Genomic DNA, 16,709 nt, shown 5'->3' on the forward strand with positions numbered 1-16,709 from the left:
CTGAACTTCCCCTTTGTTCCATTCTGACCCGCGCTCCTTTTTCGACAGCATAAACCCATCACATTTCTATCTCTCTTCAGTCCTCATTTTCCACCCCAACAGCCTCCTTATTCAGTTCGAAAGAAGAGTCATTTTGGACTCAAAACGTTAACTCTCTTTCTCGACAGATGCTGCCAAACCTGCACTTTGTTTTTATTTTGGATTTTCAGTATCCCCAGTATTTTGCTTTTCTTTAATGTAAGAAACCTAATTTAAGATAAGAGTTCAAATCCATTATGTTGCAGGCAAATCGTATTTCAATGCAACAGTTTGTTCAGTCTCTGCAAAGAAGCTTTTCTAGTGATATTGCTTTAATCTCGACAGGTAGACGCAGTCAGTAACCTTTTGAAGGGACCAGCTGTGGCAAAGGCATTTGAACAAACCAAGAACTTAATCCCGAGGCGAGGTTTACAAGGTAACATTTGGTATTAACTATGAAAAGCTGCAGGTTCCTATTAAGTTGCAGGGATAATGTTCATCACATGGTAAAACTGTTCCAAATTTGTTGTGCTTATTAAAACTTGCACTGCTTTAGAATTTCTTTGTGGAAGACTAAGCGCTTTGCTTTACTTCAAGGGAGTTAATGTAGCAAAGCCCGTTAAAATTGAATTTATTTGTTTTCTTGATCTATTAAGTTATGTATCTTTATCTGTGGGTTTGAATAGGTTGCAACTGCTGAATTGGTGATATCAGTCAGTTTATAGCTGAACACAGAGGACAGGATCACTCATAAGTTTCCAATATGCCATTCCTTTGAAATCATTTACACAATCAAACTATTTTTCTAAGTTTCAAAATATGAATTAGTTTTTACTCTGTAATTTAAATTAAAGTGTGTTAAAATTAACACAGTAAATATTAATGCACATGAAAGCACAGTAAGTAGTGCTGTTGCTTCACAGCTCCAGGGTCCCAGGTTCGATTCCCGGTTTGCGTCACTGTCTGTGTGGAGTCTGCACGTTCTCCCCATGTCTGCGTGGGTTTCCTCCGGGCGCTCCAGTTTCCTCCCACAAGTCCCGAAAGACGTGCTGTTAGGTAATTTGGACATTCTGAATTCTCCATCTGTGTACCTGAACATGTGGCAACTAGGGGATTTTCACAGTAACTTCATTGCAGCATTAATGTAAGCCTGCTTTTGACAGTAAAGATTACTTTAACTTTGAATATCCACTGATCAGCAATCCGGGTGTCCACTGGGAACTTTCACTATTGACCTTGGAAAATTTTCCAGGGGTCAGTAGACGCCTTTCATACTTTAAAGGCAACTTTAACATGACCTGTTATGTCAGAGGTCCACATAAATTTCTGGTCCTCTGGTCTGTACATGCTAGTTTATCCAGTGGGAGTGTACTAGATTACCTCAGATTTATGGGACCACAAAATGGGCAACAAATCCTTCATCTAAAATTCAGAAGAAACTGGAATATGATTAATGACACAACAAAAAAATCTAATTTCTGTTCGAAAGAAATTTACAATCAAATGTTTCCGATTATCAGTGAAGGAATTTCATCCCTTTCAGAAAATAATTAAGATTAAACTGAAATTACATTTGGGATAGTTTCCTTTCCAACAATGTATTGCAAATTGTAAGTATCTCCTTTGTAGATAGAAAATAATTTTACTGACAATACATGGAGGAACTCTTTCCCATCCCCTTTGAATTTTAATACTGTTTTTAATGCTTCACGTAAATCTCTAAAGTAATTACATTTCTATAATGCACAAAGAAAATCATTTAAATTCTATTACCAAACATTACCAATTCTCAAAAGGCTCAATGGGTAACACGTAATGAGATGCAAAACTAGAAAGGCCTAAGGCTCATTCGGAACCACCTGATCTCAGCTGGGGTGATGAGGTATCCTATCCTTGTAGCCTATTGGACAGCAACTCTCTAGGAGACTGGAGCACATCCATGGCTTTGTTCAGCATGTCACTTTCTTTCTCTAAGCTTGGGATGTTCGAAGGTTGCCGTGCTTTGGTGGCAAAAACACCTTTGAGAGTCAGTACTTGGTCCATAAGTCAGATGTGCCAGAATTTTACCCGTTCGAAATACATGTGACATTCTGGTCGGTATGCTTGTTCGGTGAATTGGACATTCTGAATTCTCCCTCAGTGCACCTGAACAGGTGCTGGAGTGTGGCAACTAGGGGATTTTTACAGTAACCTCATTGCAGTGTTAATGTAAGCCTACTTGTGACACTAATAAATATTACTATTATTATTATCAGAAGATATGCTCACCATTAAAGTGCTGTGTGTATAAATGGCAGAATAATGAAGGCAAAGTAACTACTTGAAATTCCAATATTTAAACAGAATTGCACTTGACCTACGCCCAAAGAGAAGAGGGTATTTTGTCTGTGTGATGTTGAACAGAGAACTGGCTGAGTGTGAGGTTTCGACTATCAAACAAACTTTGCGTGCAATACCGTCATTCTCTCATGGAGACCATTGCATTGGATTCAGTATTTCCGTGCATGTTCTTTTACTGGAGGCAGAGGAGGAGAAAAGAAAATGACATTGTCACAAGTTGACATGAGAAGCTGCTCCTTTGAGATTCTACCAAAAGAGGCTTACTGAAGGAGACAATAACTCTCATGTTTGCAGGTGTTGGGCAAGGTGGGTGGAGATGTGGGAGTTGTTGTCGCAACAATGCAGATAACTCTTGAGGTCCTACTGAATTTTATAGCACATTCTGATTTAAATCTTTTGTTTCTTCTTCCTGACTACCACCCAGCCAGATTGCGAGGTTGTTTTTCAAAACGTTTTACTGTGAAATATAGATTATGCCTGCTGTACTTAGCCTGATGCCTTTCTGGTGTGTTCTTTAATCCATCCAGGTTCTCTGCTGAGGAGCTGCATGAGAACCAGGGATGTTGGTGGTATTTAGCTACGCTGTGCAATCAGGTGCCTCTTGGGACCAATGTTGCTCTCATAATAGAGTTCTGAGTCATAGGGGAGTCTTCAGCACTGGAGGTAATTGGCAACCTGGTGCTGCATCCTGCCACATCCATGAGCAGGCATCTACGAAAATGGGCTGAACAGGGCAGATGAGGGTATGGCATCATCAATACAGATGCCAGTCATGACCTGGGTCTGAGTACCTAATGAATAATGGGAGTAATCACCGTATCAGTAGGCTTTTGTTGACCCTGAGTGATGTCACCCTGAAGCAAGAAAGAGCATGTGTGGTGAGCTCTCAAGCTTTTTTATTGATGGGACTTCCTATGAGAGAAGGGAAATTTGTGAGTAGATAGTGAAGGGGGATGGGAGAAATATCAGAGCCTCCAAGTACAGTCCTACAGCAAGAGCAGGTCATCATGGATGAGCCTTAACATATAAAGAGCTGCAAGGAAAGATCAATAGGGGCAGATGGACATTCTTCAGCTGCTGTGGTGAGGCTATTATACATCTGATCTGAATGGTCCTAATAATCAAGGAAGTGCACAGCTGCCTCTTTACAAAAGGAGTTCAATTTTGTGGGCTTTAGGGACAAGCTCAGAGGCAAAACGCTGGAGGGGTGCCTATTGCCTTCCTGCTGCCATGCCATCTGGTAAGTGGCGGGAAAATGGCAGACATGCTGCCCACCCAAACCCCAATTGACCCACTTAATAATAATAATAATCTTTATTGTCACAAGAAGGCTTATATATTAACACTGCAATGAAGTTACCGTGAAGAGCCCCTAGTTGCCACATTCCGGCACCTGTTCGGGTACACAGAGGGAGAATTCAGAATGTCCAAATTACCTAACAGCACGTCTTTCGGGACTTGTGGGAGGAAACCGGAGAACCCAGAGGAACCCCACGCAGACACGAGGAGAACGTTCAGACTCCGCACAGACAGTGACCCAAGCCGGGAATTCGAACCTGGGACTCTGGCGCTGTAAAGTAACAGTGCTAAACACTATGCGACCTTGCTGCCCAGTCAGTAATTAAAGTCCTTTTAGCACAGTGATTAGCACTGCTGAGGACCCAGGTTCGAATCCCGGACCTGGGTCACTGTCCGTGTGGAATTTGCACATTCTCCCCGTGTCTGCGTTGGTTTCTCCCCCACAAGCCAAAGATGTGCAGGTTAGGTGGATTGACCATGCTAAATTGCCCCTTAATTGGAAAAGAAATAATTGGGCACTCTAAATTTATTTTTAAAAATTTAAGGCCTTTTCCCACATCCACGTGCATTTTCTCAGAATCGGTGGACCATCAGCCACATGTGGAGTCTGTCAAGTCTACAAACTCTAAAATGGGAGTCCTTGACCCAGGATGGGGCTCCCCCATAGCAATGGCCACCCCTGCAGCACTGGTGTCCTCTGCCCTCAGCCCTCAACAGCTCCTACCCACTCCTCATGGGGACATACAGGACTGATATTAGCTCTCCGAGACCCCACTTACCTAGTTGTGAGGCAGCATGTCCATCGCTACATTCTTTACCTCCAAGTCTAGCCCAACTTTGATCAGACAAACAAGTGGAAAGTCAGAAAGTGCTGGAAAAACTCAGCAGTTCTGGCAACATATGTGGAGAAAGAAGCAGGGTTAATGTTTCAACTTCAATATTCCTTTTTTTTGGAAATGCCTGATTGAAAGGGCATGTCCAGGCATTGTGTTTTTTTAAAAATTAAAGAAGAACAACTGTTCCCTGGTACATTCCTGATTGTAAAGTTTCAACCACTCGGAATCGTATTGCCTATTGAATTTGAATGAAAGCTGAGGGATAACAGTTACCTGCTGCGTTCTCCATGGCGACGCCTCTACAATCAGAGTCCACTTGTCAACCAATCAGCACCCTTTTCTTATGCAGTGTAAATTGTTGTTCCCTTTGAAAATTGGTATTCTTGTGTATGTCCTGATGAGTGCAAGACATAAAGTTTTGGCAGCATGTCTCTTTTTACAGCATTACTCAAGTTCTCTATTACCAATCGACTATTCATATTCAGCTTTCTCAGAATAGAGAGCCTCAGTGAGATACCTTGTGCAAATTTGAAGAGAAACTGGAAGATACTGCAAATATCACCTAGTTTAACAGCCTCCATAATTTGTCATAGAAATCAATACAGGACCAGATTTTACAGGAGTTATTACTTACCACAATATTTTTTAAAAAATTGTCTTTTGGAATGCACTTTGTTGAACCAACCTTCTTCCAGAAGCAGCATTTTTGATTGTCCTGTGTCCTTATTAGTTTTACCTATAACGCTGAATATCTATGCAATTATGAACTTCACACTGAAGCAGAAGATGCTTAAGTACAAAACTACATTTTCTTCATTAGATGGGACCACAATGTGTAACCTGTTGATGTAAAATATTCCTTTGATTCTCAAAACTCCTCCTAGTTGTTGCCTGCCAACAAGGTCCACTTATTTAATTAACACAATAATTCTACACTTTGTCTGCCAAACACATCTAAATCTGTCAAGAATATTTAATATTCATAAAGAATGAGACTCTATATGCAACAGATTAAAACCCAGCTTTATTATAATGGTACAGCATGGAAATTAGTTGTGAGACCATGGGGCCAGTGAATCGATGCTCAGTTTCCTTGGTGCATGTCAGATGCCAACTTCCACATTGTGGGTGCTGATGCAAAGCACATTGTTGAGCAGAAGGCACATACTGTAGCTCCCCTGCCTAGGGTCAGTCTGACCCGAATTCATAAAATTTTCATTTAGAACATAGAACATAGAACGATACAGCGCAGTACAGGCCCTTCGGCCCACGATGTTGCACCGACATGGGAAGTCAAAAACTAAAGGCCATCTAACCTACACTATGCCATTATCATCCATATGCTTATCCAATAAACTTTTAAATGCCCTCAATGTTGGCGAGTGCACTACTGTTGCAGGCAGGGTATTCCACGGCCTCACCACTCTTTGTGTAAAAAACCTACCTCTGACCTCTGTCCGATATCTATTACCCCTCAATTTAAGGCTATGTCCCCTCGTGCTAGCCACCTTCATCCGCGGGAGAAGGCTCTCACTGTCCACCCTATCTAACCCTCTGATCATTTTGTATGCCTCTATTAAGTCACCTCTTAACCTTCTTCTCTCTAACGAAAACAACCTCAAGTCCATCAGCCTTTCCTCATAAGATTTTCCCTCCATACCAGGCAACATCCTGGTAAATCTCCTCTGCACCCGTTCCAAAGCTTCCACGTCCTTCCTATAATGAGGCAACCAGAACTGTACGCAATACTCCAAATGCGGCCGTACCAGAGTTTTGTACAGCTGCAACATGACCTCATGGCTCCGGAACTCAATCCCTCTACCAATAAAGGCCAACACACCATAGGCCTTCTTCACAACCCTATCAACCTGGGTGGCAACTTTCAGGGATCTATGTACATGGACACCGAGATCCCTCTGCTCATCCACACTACCAAGAATTTTACCATTAGCCAAATAGTCCGCATTCCTGTTATTCTTTCCAAAGTGAATCACCTCACACTTCTCTACATTAAACTCCATTTGCCACCTCTCAGCCCAGCTCTGCAGCTTATCTATGTCCCTCTGTAACCTGCAACATCCTTCTGCACTGTCTACAACTCCACCGACTTTAGTGTCGTCTGCAAATTTACTCACCCAACCTTCTGTGCCCTCCTCTAGGCCATTTATAAAAATGACAAACAGCAACGGCCCCAGAACAGATCCTTGTGGTACGCCACTCGTAACTGAACTCCATTCTGAACATTTGCCATCAACCACCACCCTCTGTCTTCTTTCAACTAGCCAATTTCTGATCCACATCTCTAAATCACCCTCAATCCCCAGCCTCCGTATTTTCTGCAATAGCCGACCGTGGGGAACCTTATCAAACGCTTTACTGAAATCCATATACACCACATCAACTGCTCTACCCTCGTCTACCTGTTCAGTCACCTTCTCAAAGAACTCGATAAGGTTTGTGAGGCATGACCTACCCTTCACAAAACCATGCTGACTATCCCTAATCATATTATTCCTATCTAGATGATTATAAATCGTCTCTCTTATAATCCTCTCCAAGACTTTACCCACAACAGATGTGAGGCTCACCGGCCTATAGTTACCGGGGTTATCTCTACTCCCCTTCTTGAACAAAGGGACCACATTTGCTATCCTCCAGTCCTCTGGCACTATTCCTGTAGCCAATGATGACCTAAAAATCAAAGCCAAAGGCGCAGCAATCTCTTCCCTGGCTTCCCAGAGAATCCTAGGATAAATCCCATCAGGCCCCGGGGACTTATCTATTTTCAGCTTGTCCAGAATTGCCAACACTTCTTCCCTTCGCACCTCAATGCCATCTATTCTAATAGCCTGGGTCTCAGCATTCTCCTCCACAACATTATCTTTTTCCTGAGTGAATACTGACGAAAAGTATTCATTTAATATCTCGCTTATCTCCTCAGCCTCCACACACAACTTCCCACCACTGTCCTTGACTGGCCCTACTCTTACCCTAGTCATTCTTTTATTCCTGACATACCTATAGAAAGCTTTCGGATTTTCCTTGATCCTACCTGCCAAAGACTTCTCATGTCCCCTCCTTGCTCGTCTTAGCTCTCTCTTTAGATCCTTCCTCGCTTCCTTGTAACTATCAAGCGCCCCAACTGAAACTTCACGCCTCATCTTCATATAGGCCTCCTTCTTCCTCTTAACAAGAGATTCCACTTCTTTGGTAAACCACGGTTCCCTCGTTCTACCCCTTCCTGCCTGACTGGTACGTACTTATCAAGAACACGCAATAGCTGTTCCTTGAACAAACTCCACATATCCAGTGTGCCCAACCCTTGCAGCCTACTTCTCCAACCTACACATCCTAAGTCATGTCTAATGGCATCATAATTGCCCTTCCCCCAGCTATAACTCTTGCCCTGCGGGGTATACTGATCCCTTTCCATCACTAACGTAAAGGTCACTGAATTGTGGTCACTGTTTCCACAGTGCTCACCTACCTCCAGATCTAACACCTGGCCTGGTTCATTACCCAAAACCAAATCCAATGTGGCCTCGCCTCTTGTTGGCCTGTCAACATATTGTGTCAGGAAACCCTCCTGCACACATTGTACAAAGAACGACCCATCTAATGTACTCGAACTATATCTTTTCCAGTCAATATTTGGAAAGTTAAAGTCTCCCATAACAACTACCCTGTTACTTTCGCTCTTTTCCAGAATCATCTTCGCCATCCTTTCCTCTACAGCCTCTACATGATGAATCAAAACTCGCTCTGCTTCTGGAGCCAACACCAAGCTTCACAAAAATGTACTAACTTTAAAAAGGACTACAGGGTTGATAAATTCTCTGCAGTTGGGGAGTGCAGGACCCACACAGCTTGTGCAGTGCTGCATGTCTGCTTAGAATCATAGAATTTACAGTGCAGAAGGAGGCCATTCGGCCCATCGGGTCTGCACCGGCTCTTTGAACGAGCACCCGACCCAAGCCCACACCTCCACCCTATCCCCATAACCCAGTAACCCCACCCAACACTGAGGGCAATTTTTTGGACACTAAGGGAAATTTAGCATGGCAAATCCACCTGACCTGAACATCTTTGGACTGTGAGAGAAAACTGGAGCACCTGGAGGAAACCCACGCACACACGGGGAGAACGTGCAGACTCTGCACAGACAGTGACCCAAGCCAGGAATCGAACCTGGGTCCCTGGAGCTGTGAAGCAATTGTGCTAACCACCATGCTACCGTGCTGCCCTGCTTGACTATGCCACAGTTCATAATGGAGAGCGCAACCACTCCAAAGTTCTGTGCAACAGATCCCCTTATCTAAGTTAAGGTCCAATGCACAACCATATTTTTCTTAGTAAGAAGTCTTACAACACCAGGTTAAAGTCCAACAGGTTTGTTTCAAACACGAGCTTTCGGAGCACGGCTCCTTCTTCAGGTGAATGGAAAGGCTTGTTCCAGAAATGTTTATATAGACACAGTCAGAGATGCCCCGGAATGCGAGCACCTGCAGGCAATCAAATCATCAAAGATGCAGAGAGAGAGGTAACTCCAGGTTAAAGAGGTGTGAATTGTCCCAAGCCAGTTCAGTCGGTAGGCCTCTGCAAGTCCAGGCTTGTTGGTGGGGGCCGAATGTAATGCGACATGAATCCCAGATCCCGGTTGAGTCCGCATTCATGCGTGCGGAACTTAGCTATAAGTTTTTGCTGAGCAATTTTGCGTTGTCGCGTCTCCTGAAGGCCTCCTTGTAGAATGCTGACCCGGAGATCAGAGGCTGAATGTCCTTGACTGCTGAAGTGTTCCCCAACTGGAAGGGAACAGTCCTGCCTGTTGATAGTCGCACGATGCCCGTTTATTCGTTGTCGCAGTGTCTGCATGGTCTTTGGGGCGGAGAAACTACGACATCTTCTTCGCAGCCTCCAACACATCATCAGCGAGGATGGACATCTTGCCAAGGTCATCCCCACACCCCCACTACTGGCCTTCAAACAACCGCGCAACCTCAAACAAACCATTGTTTGCAGCAAATTACCCAGCCTTCAGAACAGCAACCACAACACCACAAAACCCTGCCAGGGTAATCTCTGCAAGACATGCCAGATCATCGACATGGACACCACCATTACACGTGGAAACACCACCCACCAGGTACGCGGCGCATACTCGTGCGACTCGACCAATGTAGTCTACCTCATACGCTGCAGGAAAGGATGTCCCGAAGCGTGGTACATTGGCGAGACCATGCAGACACTGCGACAACGAATAAACGGGCATCGTGCGACTATCAACAGGCAGGACTGTTCCCTTCCAGTTGGGGAACACTTCAGCAGTCAAGGACATTCAGCCTCTGATCTCCGGGTCAGCATTCTACAAGGAGGCCTTCAGGAGACGCGACAACGCAAAATTGCTGAGCAAAAACTTATAGCTAAGTTCCGCACGCATGAATGCGGACTCAACCGGGATCTGGGATTCATGTCGCATTACATTCGGCCCCCACCAACAAGCCTGGACTTGCAGAGGCCTACCGACTGAACTGGCTTGGGACAATTCACACCTCTTTAACCTGGAGTTACCTCTCTCTCTGCATCTTTGATGATTTGATTGCCTGCAGGTGCTCGCATTCCGGGGCATCTCTGACTGTGTCTATATAAACATTTCTGGAACAAGCCTTTCCATTCACCTGAAGAAGGAGCCGTGCTCCGAAAGCTCGTGTTTGAAACAAACCTGTTGGACTTTAACCTGGTGTTGTAAGACTTCTTACTGTGCTCACCCCAGTCCAACGCCGGCATCTCCACATCATATTTTTCTTATTCAGTGCTGTGACTGAGGCTCCAGGTAGAAGGGTGATATTTTAACTCATTCAAAATCCATCCACGTACATAGAGTTAAAATTTAAAGTGCATAAGGAAACTGTTTGGCACATTGGATGGAATCTTAATGCTCAAGTCTGGTGCAGCAGCAGCATTCTTTCTGGATTTGGAACTCGATATGTGAACTTTGGGCGCAATTCTCCGCACTCACGACGGTGCGGAGAATAGCATGGCTCGTAAAATTTTACGGCCACGCTAGTCCGACGCCCTCCCGCTATTCTCTCCCCCCCCCCCCACGCCCGACTCCCGATACGAATCGCTGCCGCCGTTTTTTTTACGGCCGGCAGCGATTCTCAGCTGTCCGATGGGCCGAGTTCCCAGCCCTTTACGGCTGTTTTTACGAACGGCAAACACACCTGGTCTGGCCGTTCGTAAAAACGGCCGTAAAGTCCCGATTTTTAAAACCATGGCACCGATTGGCACGGCAGTACCACGGCCGTGCCAAGGGTGCCATGGGCCTGCGATCGGTGGGCACCGATCGCGGGCAGCGGGTCCGATGCCCGCGCACTCTTTGTCCCTCCGCCGCCCCGCTGTATCACTTCGCGGGGCGGCTGAGGGGCATCCCGGCCCGCGCATGCGCGGGTTTCGCGCAAATGCGCGATGACGTCATCCGCGCATGCGCGGGTTGGAGTCCTCCAATCCGCGCATGCGCGGCTGACGTCATATGACGCGTCAGCCGGCGCAAACTCTGGCAAGCGGGCTTAACGAAATTCGTTAAGCCCGCGATGCCGGAGTTTACGGCGGCGGCATGCTAGCCCCGACCGGGGACCAGAATCGGTTCCCGGTCGGGGAGGGGGGGGCTGGCGTCAAACCCGCCCGGATTTGACGCCAGCCTTATGATTTCTCCCCCTCTGGGAGAATCGCGCCCTTTGTGTTTGCTCTTTACCATTTCTACTCCAGGCTCCCCAGCCAATTCTGCAAAATGGGGAGGATGACATGTCTATTCTGCATGTTTCAGAAAAGTTCTCCAACACTTGGGTTTCTCAGGCTGCTCATTACAGGAATGGAGAGGAAACCTGGCTCATATGGCTAGTACTCGCTGCGTAATTGGCGGTCAATGAGGATGTAAGGAGCTGCAGTGAGGTGCTCTTACCAAAGGATAGAAGGAAGAGGATAACCTCTCCAACAAAACAGGCATGGATGGTCTATCCCACCTTGAGACTATGCACCAAGAGGATCCAAGACCTCAGGAAGGCATGACAGATGAGTGGAATAATACTTTCAGATGCCAAGGCCACATTCTGATATTCCCAGGATTCTTCAACTCAGCACGCCTTGTCAACACACCTTGCAACTGCAGTAATACCTCTCCCTGCACATTCCCATCTGAGCAACCAACACTCACCCGATTACACTCTCACAGCCGTGCATCATAATCCTAATCTATAGATTGTACCTCTCCCTCTTAACACAAGCCATGACCAAAGCTCTCACTCTCTGCTTTGTCGTCCTGTGGGTGAAAATAAAATTTGGCAAGAGGTAGGGATGTGGTCTGGAGGGGAGGGGGGTGGTGTTGGCCTCCGATGACAGACACCTGATCCCTGGGGAAGAAGTATTGTTGTAGGAGGCTGCTAATGTCAACAACAACCTGCTGTGAAAACCTAAGGCTCATGAAGCACTGGTATACAAACCTGTCAAGAGAATTGATCTTCTGTCTATAGAGCTATGTGACTATGGGAGTCACGACTGCTTCCAGCTGGATATCGTGTTCATCCCATCTGCCATGTGGAGAGACATGCAGGCGAGGAGAAAATAGGTCTAGAAAATGTGGAGGCAGCCTACAGCTGAACTTTCCAGGAAGCACTTGAGAACAAAGAAGCAGACTCATAAATAAAAACTAGAATCATAGAATCCCACAGTGCAGCAGGAGGTCATTTGGCCCATCGAGTCTGCACCGGCCCATGGTAAGAGCACCCACTTAAGCCCACGCTTCCACCCTATCCCCGAAACCCAGTAACCGCACCTAACCTTTTGGATACTTTAGCATGGCCTACCCACCTAACCTGCACATCTTTGAACTGTGAGAGGGAACCAGAGCACCCGGAGGAAACCCACGCAGACACAGGGAGAAAGTGCTAACTCCGCACAGACTACAGTTAGGAAAACACCTGCTACCCTGAGTTAATGGATCCCTGCAGAGCTACATATATATATATATATGTATACAATCTGATCTCCTCTTTAAAACTGCCTCGACCTGTCAATCCTAAAGCTTTTAGCAGGCAATTGGGCATGAAATTGAAAGTAAACAATGCAGATCAAAGCTTTCAACCTTCTAGGCATACACACAGATTTCTGTACTTTAAAGGGCGATGAAATTGAATGTGTGAAACCCACTTCAAATGTTTCCACCACTTTAAAACGATTACTTTCACCATCATCTCATAGATCTATAAACCTAGCATACTGATGGATCTTTTAAAGGGTTTAGGGGTGCAGATGAGGGTATTGTCACTTTATTATGAGAAAATTAAAATTTTTGCAAACTGACTGACTGTTTAAAGAGTTTAAAGACTGCAGAAGGGGTGAGCATCAAGTGAACTCCATTCCAAGAAGGATCCCTGACCTGAGCCCCTCCAGCACAGCAGAAGCCCCACCTCCTATGAAGAAGCACCTTGGCACCCAGATGGTGATAGTTGGAAGAGTACTTACTACTGTGCTCCCCTTCAGACTGCACACCTTCAGGTCCACATTCCTCAATCCTTGCACCAGCAAGACTCCAGGCTGGGGGCTGCAGCATTCCAGCTGGGTAGAGACGGGAAGCTCGATTGGAATGCTGGGAAACATGCTATGGCTGGCGGGATGGGCATGGAAACACACGATAGGTCTGCAGCCTGGCACAAATCCCGATTTTTAGCTTGATGTGGGATTCTGCAATCCACCACAAATCCTGCGTCTAGCAGATGGCCCCGGAGAATCCCAGCCATCACAAAATATTTTTCTCTCAACACGTGCGATTTAACCAAATGGTTCATGTGGTAGCGAACAGGATCTGCTGCGAGCTTCCGAACACTCGGATTGGCGAGGCTATCACTGCTATAAAACGTTAATTGGTCCACTTAACGAGGCCCCATGGGCTTCACGCCGTAAATGTTGGCCCCGCGGCTGATTCATCGGGACTGCGCTCGCCAACCTCCTGCTAACAAGGGAGAGCAGCACTTAAACTGGTCCTGCACAATCAACCCCACACAGCTTGCAGCCATGCCGCCCAGAAGACCAGCCCCATGATTCGGGGATGCCAACCTGGGCAGATTTCTGTATGAGGTGGAGGCCAGATGGGATACCCTGTTCCTCTGAAGGCCAAGGAGAGTCAGCCACAGGGCAGCCAGTGCCGTCAGAGAGGAAGTGGCAGCAGTTCAAGCTCAAGGAGTGTGACCAGGAGGACCGGCACCCAATGCCGTAAGAAGATCAACGAGCTCCGCTGGGTGAGTTGGCACCGGACCCCCGGACCTCTTTTCTCCCCCTCATGGGTATGTGCCTGGCACTGCCCCCAGCCCACCCATGTACAGTTGTGCCACCCACTCCCCCCCCCCTCCCTCGCATACTCCCCCTTCCGTCCCCCCATACGGGCTGTCTCCCAACCCTGCCCCGATCTCCCTGCCCCCTCCCCGAGTTCCCTGTGGTATTATCACACATGAAGGTAATGTAAGGGTTAATGAAATGTGTACAGACAGGCACTAGAGGGAGCAATCCTAGAAGTATATAAGGATGCTACAGAGCCTTGTGGGACAGAAAGTTACATGCCGGTCGAGGATGGTTTTGTGCATGTACACTGGAAGTGTGCGCATGACGTCACTGACGTGATGATGTCAGGATGTTGTCGCTCCGCCCCCTTAAAGAGACAGTGCCCGGCAATGGGAAAAACAGGTTTAAAGTGCAGAAAACTGAATGAATCGCCAACAAAAGCAGCACAACACTTGTGCAGCAGTGTTGATATGACAGTAGATAGTGTGGAAGAAGCAGTTGGTCCAGGAAATGAAGAATCTCACACTGACTACAGGAAGATAAGAAGTGTCCAGAAAGAAGATAAAGAGTTGGAAAACTCATCCAAAGACAGTGAACATGAGCAGTTCGGAGAAGAGGTCACCTTCTTGGTAGCGACAGTCACTGAGGTTGCTCCAAAGGGTTCAAGTGAAGAATCCACTACCTCTCTCCAACAAAAGATCAGTCAGAGATGGACTGTAAAGCTCAATCTGAATGGCATAGCAACATTATTTAATATTGATACAGGTGTCGGCGCGAATATGATACAACTGGACAATTCGATGACATATGGTACTTGCATGGCAGGAAGGTGTTGGAATGTGCAGTAATGCTTGACAACAAGGAACTTCAGCACAGTGTGTGCAACACAATTACCATTCAAAGTAGAACAGATACATACATGTGTTGATGAGGCCAAGTTAAAGAATAAAGGCAGGAAGAACATGACATTGTTCAAGAAACAACATTTCAATGGACGGGAAGTGATGATTTTTGCTGTTCAACCAGATACCAAGAAGGTTGTGAAGGCACAGGAAACACAAAAGCAACAACACAAGCACAGAAAGAGACTGACTCAGAGGACGAACATAGTTCAACCATTCAAACTTTTGACTTATTGGACTGATGCTTTGTTAGTGATGTGACCATTACTGAAGTGAAGACTTGAGTGCTTACTCAAGATTATGGACTATAAAAAGTTTGAACATTTTAAAACGAAAAATTGTTACCCTCTACTTAAACACTTGTAATGACAAGACAATGATTTTGCTGCATTTGTTATTCACAATTTTAAAGATGAGGGGCGGTATTCTCCGCTCTCGCGCGGCATCGGGAAGGCCGTCGTAAACTCGGCCGAGTTTCACGACGGCCTCGGAGGCCACTCATCGCAACCTATTCACCCCCCCCCCCCCCCCCCCCCAGGGGGCTAGGAGCGGCGTTCCGTAAATTACGGCCGCCGAGAATGACGTGACGGCGGCGCCTAAGTGACGCCAGCCGCGCATGCGCAGGTTGGCCGGCTCCAACCCGCGCATGCGCGGTTGCCGCCTTCCCCTCCGCTGCCCCACAAGATGTGGCGGCTTGATCTTGCGGGGCAGCGGAGGGGAAAGAGTGCGACCCTTGGAGACGCCTGCCCGACGATCGGTGGGCACCGATCGTGGGCCAGTCCCCGCCCGAGCACGGCAGTGGTGCTCACTCCCCTCTCCGACCCCCACAAGCCACAAACAAAGCTTTGGCGCCATGTTCACGACGGCTGCGACCAGGTGTGGTTGCCGCCTGCGTGAACAGGTCGGGAATGTCAAGCCGCTCGGCCCATCTGGGCCGGAGAATCGGGGGTCGCCGTGAAAAATGGCAAGCGGCGATTCTCCGAGCGGGGGGTGGGAGAATCAGGCCCAGAGGCTTAGTAGGTTATGTAGTCATTGACACTGCATGTCTGATTAATACTGCATGCTCTCAGGATGTCAGAAAAATATCTTAAAGTGTAATAATTTTTCTTTAGAAAAAGGGAGGGATGTGGTATTATCATACATGAAGATAATGTTTGGGCTAATGAAATGTGTACAGACAGCCACTACAGGGAGCAATCCTAGAGGTATATAAGGGATGATGCAGAGCCTCTGGGCAGAAGGTTGGAGTGGTGCTGAGGTGAGGGGTGGCCGAGGACAGACCTGTAATCAACTTAGCGGAAGGCAGAAGGCGCAGAGGTGAGGATCCGCGGCCCCCACCCAGATGACTTGTCACAGGTGAGTTGTTAATGCCATCTGGACTGACCCATCCCTCCCACTAACCAACTTGGAAGAGGTAGGCAACAGTAGTGGACAGATGTTTGGGGCACACTCTGGGTGAGCACCACACAGTTGCAGATGTACATCATGCAGAGGCAGGAATACCCAGGTGAGACAGCAGTTGGATCCCAGGACCCTGCTGGGTCCCAGTCAGATGCTGAGCTTGGGAACAGGTTTACCCAGAGCTGATGCATGTTAGACGTTTAGCTGCTGTTGTATAGAGTCAACGGTTCTGCTCCTTTTCCACAAACACCTTCAATTTACTTCAACAAACTCTGCACAAAACTCTAATGTCACATCACCAGACACAAAGGCCACCTGAAGCCCCTTTACATATCAGTGTCAATTATTGGATACTTAACATAAACTTAACATAATTGGAATGTCTCTTAACCCATCACTTAACAACACAGACACAAGGATGCGGCCGTGAGATTCAACGGGGATGTCAGCAACCCTCCGACAGGTCCATAGCCGATTGGAGGAGTCCCAGAGTCCACGGATGCAGGAGATGGCGCCAACAATGCATGGCACCGAGGCCAACACTGCGATGATGGTGACCGCAGTAGAGAGCCCGGTGCACAAA

The 16,709-nt window shown here is 46.8% G+C and overlaps 1 protein-coding gene across 1 annotated transcript in view; it reads left to right on the forward strand.

The window, feature by feature from the left end:
* Positions 1 to 16,709, forward strand: part of prex2 (phosphatidylinositol-3,4,5-trisphosphate-dependent Rac exchange factor 2) — a 624,716-nt gene that overhangs the window by 380,462 nt on the left and 227,545 nt on the right. The window contains exon 22 of the mRNA XM_038808469.1: positions 364 to 454. Coding sequence (XP_038664397.1) covers positions 364 to 454 — 91 coding nt within the window. The remainder of the gene's footprint in view (positions 1 to 363; positions 455 to 16,709) is intronic.

This window comes from Scyliorhinus canicula, chromosome 10 (genome assembly GCF_902713615.1).
Source record: "Scyliorhinus canicula chromosome 10, sScyCan1.1, whole genome shotgun sequence".
Classification (NCBI taxonomy): domain Eukaryota; kingdom Metazoa; phylum Chordata; class Chondrichthyes; order Carcharhiniformes; family Scyliorhinidae; genus Scyliorhinus; species Scyliorhinus canicula.